The sequence below is a fragment of the Antennarius striatus genome, chromosome 11 (assembly GCF_040054535.1).
Source record: "Antennarius striatus isolate MH-2024 chromosome 11, ASM4005453v1, whole genome shotgun sequence".
Taxonomy (NCBI): domain Eukaryota; kingdom Metazoa; phylum Chordata; class Actinopteri; order Lophiiformes; family Antennariidae; genus Antennarius; species Antennarius striatus.
Genome location: NC_090786.1, coordinates 7,256,826 through 7,269,519, shown reverse-complemented (window position 1 = coordinate 7,269,519; position 12,694 = coordinate 7,256,826). Strand labels below are relative to the sequence as shown.

At 39.6% G+C, this 12,694-nt stretch overlaps 1 protein-coding gene across 2 annotated transcripts; it reads right to left on the bottom strand.

Moving 5' to 3' along the window:
• Positions 1 to 744: 744 nt before the first annotated feature.
• Positions 745 to 11,637, bottom strand: LOC137603873 (transmembrane protein 26-like). Of its 2 annotated transcripts, XM_068327699.1 has the most exons (7): positions 11,527 to 11,637; positions 9,678 to 10,116; positions 8,896 to 8,992; positions 8,652 to 8,741; positions 5,569 to 5,777; positions 4,883 to 4,962; positions 745 to 2,763 (listed from the first exon to the last, which is right to left on the bottom strand). In XM_068327699.1, the coding sequence occupies exons 2-7, from the start codon at positions 9,884 to 9,886 to the stop codon at positions 2,471 to 2,473; spliced, it is 978 nt and encodes a 325-aa protein (XP_068183800.1). In that variant the 5' UTR covers positions 9,887 to 10,116; positions 11,527 to 11,637; the 3' UTR covers positions 745 to 2,470. The 2 variants fall into 2 exon arrangements, with proteins under 2 accessions (XP_068183800.1, XP_068183799.1); XM_068327698.1 differs by lacking the exon at positions 11,527 to 11,637 and having other exon boundaries at positions 9,678 to 10,408.
• Positions 11,638 to 12,694: the final 1,057 nt, after the last annotated feature.

Here is a 12,694-nt window from a genome sequence, read left to right as displayed (position 1 = left end):
CGAATTTTCTCTATTTAAAATAACTAAATGAAATAAATGCCTTGTAAAAAAAAAATCACACACCCCAAAATTATAAAATTACCAAATTTTTATCAACTATTAGAGATTTATACTCATCCTGTGCATAATTAATTATATAGAAGTTATGTAAACAATTATAAAGTATAAAAGAAATGCAAAATTCACACATGAGCTACATCTTTACTCTGTGGACAACACCTGGGAAAGAACGAGGTGCGATCTCAGCTGATGTTGTACTCGACCGCTAACTAATGGTGGTGTCCTGAAGCACAACTCGTAACTCAGATTTTTGCCTGTATCTCGAACTAAAATATGACCCGAGCGACCATTCGTATCTTAAGGTACCACTGGTAGTCCTCAACCTGTGGACACAATTGGTTCTGAAAGGCTGTTTGTAAGATTAAATTGTTCGTAAATTGTTATTTACTGAATTACAATCTATAATCACCATTTGAGGTAATTTAAATGTCACTAATACTCTAAATAGCAAAGTACTATTCCTGAAGACAATAAGAAGACATGAAAACAACAGTACTCTACTTTAACGTCTCTACCTCTGCTGAATTCATTTGATCCTACTGGGGTTTAGACGCTAAAAGGTATTCCTGGTAATCAAAAGTCCGACACGACACTTTATGTTTGAATACTCTGTTTTATTTCCATTTCTCAATTAACCAATAGTTAACATCAAATAGTAAAACATTCAGAGATCAGTGTTCAGTGGTTAATGCTTCCGGGAAGAAACCTAACATGGCCAACTTTGGTTCCTACTTCTACCTGAGCACCAATTTATCACAAGAGACCAAATGCATCATTTAGCTCCTACAGAAGTGCAACACTGTCAATAATTTTTTATGAGAATCTATGAGATAACAGACAGGTTGTTGTAGATTTTTCTTTACAGGTAGTCTGTCACTAACTTTCAACCTGAACTGAATTATCGGTAGTCTAGATGTTCACGAATGTCCCCATCCACATAAATGCATTGTGCGCTGATTCCTTGCTCAGAAGTTTAAGGAGATGTGGATTAAAGCATGAGATGCAACAGGAAAACCACTTGAGGTCCCACATCGGAGCAAGCTGCTCACTCAGTCTGATACTTGCTGAAATCTTAATCTATGAGGGTTTAATGTTACGCTGCCTGGTAGGGTTTGCAGCGTGCGGTTGTTCGCATCTAGGACTACCTGAACTGTAATGTACCCTTATGTCCATCTCTACCTCACTGCGTCTGAAAAAGGAATATTCCCTGGAAATGTTTCTGAAATGGTGAGAATGAAACGTGAGATGTTGACTGTTATTAGTTTTATTTGTGCTGTTTGAGTCAAGTCACAACAACATACATACAGCGATGTAGAAAATGACATTTAGAGCCTGGATACAAAGTTTTTTGGGGATTATAAAAATACAACCAGGCAAAAACGTTAATACATATTTGTTGCTCGACAAATAGAAATGCACAGTCAGCGCTGAGGCTGTCTTCAACGTGTTCACAGTCTTCACATGTTCACTGTCTTCACGTGTTTCGCAGGGAGTCATTATAACGACTGTTTGGCAATACAAATCATACACAACAAATTGTTTAAAACATAACTCAAATTGAGTCATTGCACGTTTAGTTTGTAACAGTCAGTGTCTCACAACATATTCAAATTTCTAACCTTTGAAATGTGCTTTTCTTATTTGAAGGGGCAATTATTCAAGAGGTAAATATAATTTTCAAAGATAAGGATTCCTTACTTCCTCTCTGGATTGGTTTCACGAATGTCACAATTAAGCAGAATTCATAGTCTTTGGTAATGTTTTTTTTTTTTCTTCCCCAGACATTGATAGGATAGGATGTTTTCACAGCTTTGTATTTAACTTCCCTTTTAGAAAAAAACAACAAGAAAATTGTTCTCCATCAATCTCATCTTCTGTCAGCACATTTCAGTCATCTCATTTATCGCTCTTACTTCCTGTTCTCCCCTTCCTCACTTCCTGTCTTCGAGTCACATGTGACCACTCCCGATCCAAGCAGCAGCCTTGGATCAGCAGCCTCTTCTGTTGTGCTTCCTAATTTCGTTCCGTGTCCTGAGGGTTTAACGCAGTATGTTCATCCACACAGTCATATAAAGAAGTCTTAACAATAAAGGCACTCATGAGAGCTCATTCATTCCATTTTAATTTAAAATCATCCAAACACAAGTCCTGCACCATCACACGGTTCGTGCAACATTAAAAGGACTGGAATGGCATGAATAAATGAAATGAGGTGTAACACAAGGTTTGAGTTTATCCACTTGCAAGTGTTACAAATCGGTTTCGTCGCACTTTTCTTCTCCAAACGGCATTAATTATTCACAATTAATTCTGACCTCAGAGTTAAGTAGTTTGTGAGGAATGGAAGAAATCATCTCCTCCTTTTCCTGCAACAGCTGTGGTCTTCTGTCCCAGTAAAACAGCTCACCCACTAGATGGAGCCGTCAATGTCTGGTCGACTGCTGGAGGGTCTGAAGTCCTGGCATAAAACAACCAGCCTGTATAAGTTCAGTACCACCACCAGGAAGTTCTTGATGGTGAAGAAAACCAGCATCTGGTGGAAGACTTTGTAGTAAATAATGACGAGGAGTCTGACCACCAGGAAAGGGCCGTCCTGGATGAACAGGGCCTCCATGATGTTCCACATGTCCGTGCTGCGCTTGGTCAGGAGAGACTCCTGTTTGACCATCTCCTCACCCTCGCTGTCCGGTTTGGAGTTCACCACTTTGAAGAATAAAGCAAAAAACACACAAGGTCAGCAGTAGAAGGACACAATTAGTGTGGAAGTTATCAAAACAGTCCCTCAAACAATGGGTTGTTTATTAGGCTTTATTACATTTACACCTTTTCTATGCTGTTAGCTTAGGTCATTTAGCAGCAATCCCGTAAAGCACACGTGTCACACTCAAGGCCCCGGGGCCAAATGTGGCCCGCCACATCATTTTATGTGGCCTGCGAGAGCATAAAAGATCAGTGTCTAAATTTTTGGTTAAGCAGTCATGTGATACCGTACTCGCATTCTATTGGCTGATGGCATCCGGAAGTGCACTACGTTCTGTGAGTCTTGGACATACGTGAGTGCTTTAACAGTCGATAAGAGTGTGGGAAAAGGTAATGCAGTCGGAAGGTGGTTTAATATCAGTATGGGAGGGTTCAAAATGTTTAACTTACCGTAAATAATAAGATAAATAGTTATTCGTTCTATCGCAGAATTCGTTAATCGCGTGTGGTTCCTTGAACGCATTAACTGCGAGGAAAAGGCGCACTGTAGGTCAAAAGTGTGCTTTTAGCAAAACTACAATTCCCACAATGCAGTAGTTAAGCCCATTTTTACTCTTACAAAAACGGTTTGAACAAAGTTAATGTCCTAACTTATGTTATTCTTCTTTATTCCCTTGGATCGTTTGATCCTTGATTGATGGAATTATGTGGGTTTAATGCCCTGACAAATATTACAGGGCAACAAGCAAACATATCTTTCGGTGCAACTGTAATGTTAGTAACTTGAATAAATAATAAATTCAGTTATTTAACATTGAGGAGTAGTTACATTTATATTACATTACATTGAGTTACATTTTTAAGTTACATCTGGCCCTTTGAGGACAGCCATCATGCTGATGTGGCTCTTGGTGAAAATGAGTTTGGTAGCCCTGGTCATGATGTCCAAATGGTTCCAATAAAAAGGTCCAGAAAAACCATTACACCTGTATTATGGCTCTTATTGTGAGATGGTTTTATCAGTGTCTGGCATTAACTTCCTGTTCTTACAGCTACATCAAGTGCACTTAGAATCCGGATGCATATTCGGCAACACATGGAGATCCCGTGACGCGATCAAAATCTCCAAAACTCTTCTGAGCGGCTTGGTTTCCGAGCCGGAGCATGAACTTTGAGACTCAGTGGAACATGTTGCGCCTGTCTTTTAACACTCTGCGTGTTTACTCTGCATTCACAGATAGATAACATTAACATGAGCAAGCGCAGGCATGCAGTACTGTACACACAGGGGGGGGAGCAGCTTCATTTGTAAACACTGTTACAGCATTCAGTCTGTAAATGCTGTAAATACATCATGGCAGTAAAGCTACACATGAAAGTATCAATATTAAGAATCTAGTCCCTTTTTAAATTATTCAGATTTGGGGTGATGAATTATTAAGACAGTGGAAGTGGCTGTCTTCATGAGGAAAGGCTTGAGCTGCTTCTAATTACTTTATCCTGTTCGTTCCTTCCTTCATACATGAAACCGTGTCCTTTGTTCCCTCAGAGTTGAGCAAGCAGGTTTACATTCTTTTCTGTGCTCGGGATAATAAGTTTCAGAAAGACATCTGGGAAGTGGGGCTTGCCCCCCCTCCCAGCACCTTATAGTAAAGAACTGAAGACTTTATCAGTTTCGATCTATTTAGGAACTGAACACAAGGAACCGGATTTCATCCTAAAGACAGTTTATAACAACTCAAGCGTAACCATCCTGGTGATTTTTATGTTTAAATGTAAAAGCATGGCCATCACTATCTCTGATTTAAGATCCGGTATTCTAGCTTTTGGAAGAAAACATGTTTCATTTGGCTTAATGAGAACATTTGTCTTAAAAGACACCCTAAATTTAACCGTTGCTAAAATGGAATTCATAGAAATTTAATTGAATCCAAGCATGAAAAGAAAAGAAAAAGTATGAGATGCATTCCTCCACAAATCACCAGTAAAATTTCAATCATTTCCATTCTTGATGGATATATCATGCCCCCGTTACACTGAGACAGAGGTAAGGATGGATAATGATGCTGTAGATGCTTCATCAACACCAGAGGTCTTAGTTTGATAGACAAAGAAAACTGACCAGATAGATGCAGGGGGAACTGCAACATGCTCCACGTCCAAACAGCCAGGATGATGTAGACCAGCTGAGTGCTATTCCCTCTGTAAAACACACAAGAAAAATAAAATCCAAGTGAGTCTGTGCGAAATTAAAAGCTATAAATATCAGGGGAGGATGCTCATTTCAGTTAATGCCAATAAATTTAGACGGACGTGCAAAAGAAAGGAAAATGCAGCGCTGCTTTAGGGGTGTTTTATGAAAATGAACATTATTCACATGTGTATGGTACATTCCTCAGGTGACACGTCCAGATTTTACATGTTAATGATAGTTTCCCCACTCAGCGGTAATTCTAATCCTCATGGATGGGTCCAACCGCTGACTGATGCTCTATGGTGGTCCTTTGTGTCATTTGTATAGCAGTATGTTAGTTCAACAAGAATGGTCATTTCAGACTAGTTGTATAAAGGCATTGTGGGTATTTTCAGACTCAAGACTCACAAAAGCATGACGTAATTTAATTTGTTTTAAAGCTTTAAAAAGAAAAGTTTCCTTAAATTTGGTGTAAAATGAGTGACTTTTTTCAATCCCTTCAGCATCTAGAAGCGCACAAAGCTCCACAAACGGTGCAAAAAATTATGACTTTATTTATGCAGAAAAAGCTGGAAATTATGGCAGCGAGACAAACGACACGACTGACCACTCACTTGATGTCCAACAGCGTCTCACTTGTAAATTCAAGGATGTCCGCTGCAGTGCCGACAAAAATTAAGAGAAGCTGCGAGAGCTCGTCACGTGTGACTCCGCCTCCTAAAGGGAGGAGCCACTTTCCCAGGATGAGGAGGATGAGCAGGATCTGATGAAGAGCCAGGATCCAGTCATTGGAACACACGGATGTTAACATCTGTTGTAAATTCTGTGGGAAAAGATGAGCGACAGAAGATTTTTCTTTGTCGATACTCAGAGTGAAAAGAGGAAAACTTTCACAAAAACTCAACAAGACTGTTGGGGAGAAATTTCGACTGTTGGAATTGGTGTGCTTCTGAATATGTACAGTAGGACTGACCCCTGTCATTTCACTAGAATGAAATGCTGATTACACAAAAACAACCTTTAATCTCACCAGAATTACACTATGATGACTCCACTTGTTGCACAAGACTGTTTGTCTAACTGAAGCACAATAAAGGGCTGAACATGCAGCCAGGTTTTGGGTGTTTGCCGCCAAGATCTTTAGAATTCTCCAGGGCCGCCTGGGCGTGGTGGTGCTCTTTATGCTGTATAAATTATTTCAAATGATCCAGTTTACTGTTGTCGACCACATTGTTTTCAAGGCTTCCATGTCTGTTTTGAACGCGGTGAATTATGTTGCATTGTGATCTCTCTGAAGATGTTTTAAGGTGAATTTGACGATTTCTCTTTCCGCTGTAAGTGTACAAATATCTCCAAGTGGTTGTAGCTTTCAATTTGACATCCTGATCATTCGCTAAGATTTTGTATTTTGTATTTACGTCTAACACATCACTTGATTGAGCGTCCAGAGTTCCTCAAAGGTCAACTCTTGGACATCTTTTATGACATCCCGCTTCAAAGCGGTGATGTGTTGTCAGTGTTCGTGTGTCCGTCCGTTCGTTCGTCTGTCTGTTAGTATGTCCACCAAATATTCACAACCGTTGCAGATAGAAAGATGAAACAGAAATCACATTATTCTGACCTTGACCTTGAGAAAGCTAAGTCAAGGTCAAATTTCAACTTTTATACACTCAGGAACCGGATAAGATTGAAAGACGAGGGAGAAGGCCAGTGTGAGTAAGACCAAAGATATAAGCTAGTGCTTTGATCAATGACAGTAGGTCAGAGCACCAGCTTTTGACTTATGCAAGTAGGTCAGGTTAAAATTTTGAATTCAAGGGTGCCGTGGGATGTTGCGCTTCGTGACTGCCTCGTTCTTCCTGTGTGCAGCTTTTATCATTCATCCCTTCCTTTTTTCATACTGGTGATCTTTGTAAAGCTCACTAACTTTTCATACGTTGCTGCTTCAAATAAATGTCTTGCTGAAATCAGTGTATAACTCACTGGTTTCCTAAATCACAAAAAATTGAAGCAGTCTCCGCCCTCACGAGACCTCTGGAAGTATTTAACAAGATATCAGGAATTCATTTCTGTTATTTATGAGCTGCAAGATACTGTGGTCTTCATCCCCTTTGGACACCTCTAACAGTAAAAGCAATGCCACAGGAGCTTTAAAGCGTCTAATAACCTAAGGGCACAAGTAATATGTCTCAACTGTCTGCTGCTAATAAAGATGTAATATTATAATGGAAAAATAAATAAGAAACATGAGCAAACAAATGACCTTAAAGTAGATTTGTTGCTGCATTCAAGATTATTTAAACACATTCATTCATCTTCTGCCACTTCATCCGCCGTAGCGGGTCACGGGAACACATGACCCAGTTAATAGCACAACAATATGACAAATTTGACAAATATGTGGCAAATTTGTCTTAAAAATATACTTTAGCAACTTTAAAAAATATTCTCTCCACAAAATCCGAGCCTGTATGAGCACAGACTTTTGTCACCATTGTGTTTTTCCTTTCTTTCTGAATCTTTGACCTGGGACCACATCCGGCTTCCCAATTCCCTAATGTTCAGGATTTTTTTTCTCCCTCTGCATTCACTACAAACTGCAGAAGAGAAATTCTATTAGAAGCAAGTCTCCCCAGGGACATAGTGCTTCACGACTGACCTTTAATCAGAGTTACAATTACAGTCTCACAAAACTCACAAAACTGGCCTTGACAAAATAAACAGCAGCCTTTTGACCTCAAACACTGCTGAGAGGAACTCTGAATAAAGTTTCTGGTATGTTGACCTTTTGTACAGGATTTAAAAAAAAAAAACATCTTCCAGAAAAAAAGATAAAAAATCAAAGGATGAAGAAAGAAAGAGAAAAATCTACTTTATTAATCCCCCCCATAGATGAAATTGTTTGCTCCTTCATGGTACACCTCAATGAGCAACTTACAAAGGGAATAATACCTTGCTCAAGGGCACATCAGCAGTGCTCAGGGAGTGAACTGACACCTCTCTACTGCTCAGCGGCTGAAATTTGTGGCATTTTAAGTACACTAATCTTCATTAGGTGAATGCATTTGAGAGAAGTTGTCTTTTTAAATTGGATAGCAGGCCGTTTGCGTAGCTTTTAGCCTTTACTATGAGACTTCCTCATGGTGATGTAAGAAAGTTCCATGAATCAACTGCGAGTAGGAGTAAAAAAAAGGGTGACGGAGAATGAAAATGTTCTGCTACTATGACCAGGAAACTTTCCTGACAGTTTCTGATGAAGTCCATTTTTGTGGCTTTCATGTGCTGCCAAAGAGGTTCTTTTAATTGCCCGAGGTTTATTTATTTATTTGTAAATTTAATAGATTTCTTAAAGAAATTCAATTCATTAAATATCTTGTAAAACAGGTTATATTCTGAGGCCGATACAGATGGAGGTCTGGATCCAGAACTATGTTGCTGTATTGGCAGAGGAAGAAACTCTTTCAGTGCCACTTCAGTGCAGCTTGTGTTTCACTTCACTATCCCAGATGTTGTGTAGACTGGAAACTGCACTGCAAATGCTTTCCAAGTCATAAATCTTTTAGAAAAATATACAGTGGATCGTCTTCCACACTCATGTTCACTTCTGCCGTTTGCAGGCAGGTCATAAAAGCGAATGCTCCACAATATGAGGCGAGAGATGAATAGAAAAATGATTGTGTCAGCATCTCAATCTTACCCTCAGGTAGTCCTGTGCCGTCTGGTTTCCTAAGGTCTCGTTCTGAATGATCAATCTGTGCACATTCTCCAAGGAGTCGAGCCTTTTGCACTGGAAACAGTTGAAAGGGTCTTTTTAAAGGCTGGATTTCACAGTCTGGTTTCATTTTTATATTAGAATGAAGTATAAAAGTGAATGAAGAATTTGACGGAATCAACAAATGAGCTGGAGTTTTGCAACCCTTTTTATTTATGGTATTGGTTACCAGAGGGTCGCTGTCTTTGTCGTCCTGGTGGTGGAGCTCCAGGATCCAGATGGATGGAATGATACTGATGAGAAACAGGAAGATAGGAGGAGAAAACCTGCAAGACAAGAGGTTGGAATTAAACAACACAGATTCATTAAGACACACTAACGCAAACTTTAATCAGGTGTTTGTATCATCAAAAACTGACATTTTAAAATCTGTTTGGAGTTGAAGTGATTAGTCGGTTGATTTCAGATTCATTACTTAATGATAGTAATAGTTAATTAGTCAACAAATAATACATTCATTAAAAATGGTAGACTTGTCTTGATTCTAGCTTTTGAAATGTTAAGATTCGTTGCCTTTGTCTTTCTTCTATGAAAGTAAACTGAACAGCTCAGAGTTTTGGATTGTTTACTCTTGAAGTCTGAAGATGTCCTCTTGGAATTAAACAATTAACTGCAGGAAAAATGAATAGTCAGAATAAAAGATGATTTTTAAAAAAAAAAATTCATATCAATATTTCCAGATGTGCTTTTGGGGTATTTCATTATTTTCGTTCTTTCTGTTTGCTTTACTTCAACAGAAAGAAGAAGAAAAAAAAGACAATAGAATAGCAAAGAGTTTAAGCATGGAAGTGGAGCAAAGGTCCAGCGGTACCACCCAAACCTCACTGTTTGAGCTGCAGGGATAGTGGGGTGGGGGAGAGAAGGGGGAGAAGGGGGGCAAGCAGGATGCAGGGTAGGGGGAGATGCAGGGATGTGGGGGGATGGGGTCTTCTTCTAGGATTGAGATCTTACCATCTGTAATCTTTTCCCTTTCGTCTCCTCAGTGTAATGATCATTTCAACGACCAGCGGCAGGAAGAGGAAGGTGAGGAACCAGTAGGTGAGATCCTTCTTCACCCACGTCACCCTCCACACCCCGGTGAGGGACACCAGGATGAACAGCGCACGGGTGAACACCGCCCGGGTGAATTTGAAGAGGTCCTCCACTCTGGTTTGCTGCATGTCGGGACTCTGCTCTGCAACGTCCCGGTACTGCTGAGAGCCACCGACACTGATAAACGCTCAGCAATGACCACAAAATACATTTAAAAAAAAAAAAAAAGTGCTGAACAGACCGGTTTTTTTTTTTTGGGTTTTTTTTTATAAAGTCCCCAAAGTTTAAGCCCCGCCCAGGGACGGATCCAGTGTCCAGGTCGTGGAGAGGAATGGAACCCGCCCCAGATGGACCGCAGCTGAGAACAAGATAGAACAGACGAGCAGAGACAGATTCTATCAGTTCAGGGAGCAAAATCTGCACAAACAATTATAAGACACTCATGGTGTAATTTATTCAGTGTAGTGCTATTATCTTCTATGTATACCAATACATTTGCTCTACTTCACTGCATGCTGAAATTTCTATTCAAGTCACTCCGGCCAGACAAGAGGAAACAGTAGAAAATGGCATTTAATCTTGGAATGGAGACAGACTTTTCCTGCCTTTGTTCCAAACTGTCTGTCATCCTCCTAGTTTGCGGCACATGAAATCACAATGAGGATTTCAGACTGCATTAAAAAGCAACAAGGACTAAATTTGGCTGCATGCAGAGGAGTAAAAGTGTTCTGCATCCTGTGTTGGAAACAATGTGGGCTGAGTTTTTAATAAAGTGCTGTGTAATTGTGAATCACACTTGTGTCTAGAATAACGGATGAAAAAAGAGGGACTGGAATAAAATTAGACCAGTTTTAGTGTTCCCACTTGACTGATTTTTTTTTTTTATTGTCCTCAGAATGGGAGTCAGTCAATGAAGCCTTCCTCCGTGGATTTTTTTTATGCCACTGGCCTCTCTTTTTATATGGTCACCACAAATCTGTAGTTTCTCAATATAAGGCTAGTATAATATATATGATATATAATAACATTAGGTTTTTGATTTCAAGCAATTCCAAATCACAGCAGTCAATCAATCTATCCACATCCAAGCGTCATAAACACTCTGGACACTGGACTCTGGACTGACCTTTAAGACAAACATGGAAAATTTATCAAGAAAACTGTCATGGTCCCAGTTCCATTTTGTCCTCTGTATCCCAAATTCATTCCCAGTCAGTCCACTCATTCCTGTCACCTGTGTTGCTGCAGTCAGACTCAGTCCTACTTAAACTCTACTCTGACCCCAGTTTACTCTCAGTTTGTCATTGACTCATCCTATTCTTCTGCTTTCTTTGGACTTCCATGTGATTTTGCTCGTTTCTTGGATTTTGCCTGTTTGTCCGTTCTTTGCCTGATCTTCTGCCAACCTGTTGTAGAATTTGGATGACCGAAGGTGGACTTCTCCCCATGTTTACTGCATTTGGGTCCTAACCCCAACCTTGACAAGAACTAAGGGACCAAATTTGATTTTTATATGGAAATTAATAATCTATTTTTGTGATCTGAAGGTAATTGTGCGATATATATACAGTATATATATATATATATATATATATATATATATATATATATATATATATATATATATATACACACACACACACACACACACACACACACGCAAATCATCACAGAGAGTGGTTACGAATATCGATACCAACAATCAGCCACCTCCTCTACATGAATGACATCAAGCTGTATTCCAGGAATGAGCAAGAAATTGACTCACTGATCCACACCACCAGGATCTACAGCGAAGAGTGGCTGGAAGAGTGGCTCCAGCAGATTCCTGGAACAACATCTGAAGCCTCAGTCCAGAAGAGCGCAGTCCAAGGAACAGCTAAGATACTGCTCAGAACCCTCAGACTCCCAGGCCTCTCGTCGAGGACCCGAGCTTGAGGATGACACACAGATAGCACCCAACGAGGGTGAGAGGGACATGTTTTTTTGTATACATGTATATATATTTGCATTGAAAATCGTAACGTTACATTAAAACACCATTAAAGCCACTTAAGTACATGTAAAACCAGATTGTACAGGGAACACATTCTCATCTTGCTCCCCTCTGAGGCAGGGTGGTCTGATGACCACAAGGGGGCAGCGTTGCACGTTATTCGTTTACGACTGTTTGAGGCGCCACTTCTGTTTAAATATAAATCAAGTACAGTTCTTCTAACTAGGTCCAGATACTCGGTGGCCTACAATTGGAACCAGCACCTAGAAATATGAAGCTATTTTCTCCTTTCAAATTTAATTTTGAGTGGCTCTATTCACATATTTGCAATCATACATATATTTTGTTTGTGTCTGGGAATTGTTTGTGTGAATTTTTAATCTGTATATTTTGAAAAAAGCAGTTAAAAGACAAGATTAAATATAAATACCCCTGGTGTGATGATACCCAACGACTCTGTGTGAGGAAGCCTATTCAATGCTGCCTGGAGATGATGATGACAGAGACAATCGTCAGGCTCTGGTCACTGATCACACAACACTCATTCCCTGTATGCTGCCTCTTCAATCAGTGCTACTACAAAGCTCTTGTACAGCTATGCTCTTCACTCTGCTAGTGCAAAAAATTATCTTTGTAATGTAGGATGGAATGAAACAGACCAAAGTGGAGCAATAATGTGCATCAGCTGTGGGATCAGTGTTTGAAATCCTGCAGTTTGTAATCTGACAAATCTCAGCAGATGATCACATTTAAGAAGAACTAAGAAGTGAAATTAAATTAAGGCAAAATTAAGTTAAATCAATGAAGTCAAACATAATTTACTTTATATACCAGTAAAGATCAACTCTATATTAGGAACGCATGACTACATTTCTAAAGTCACGGTATTGGTTGATTGTTGTGGAATGACTATATGATTATATCTAAGAAAACGCATCCC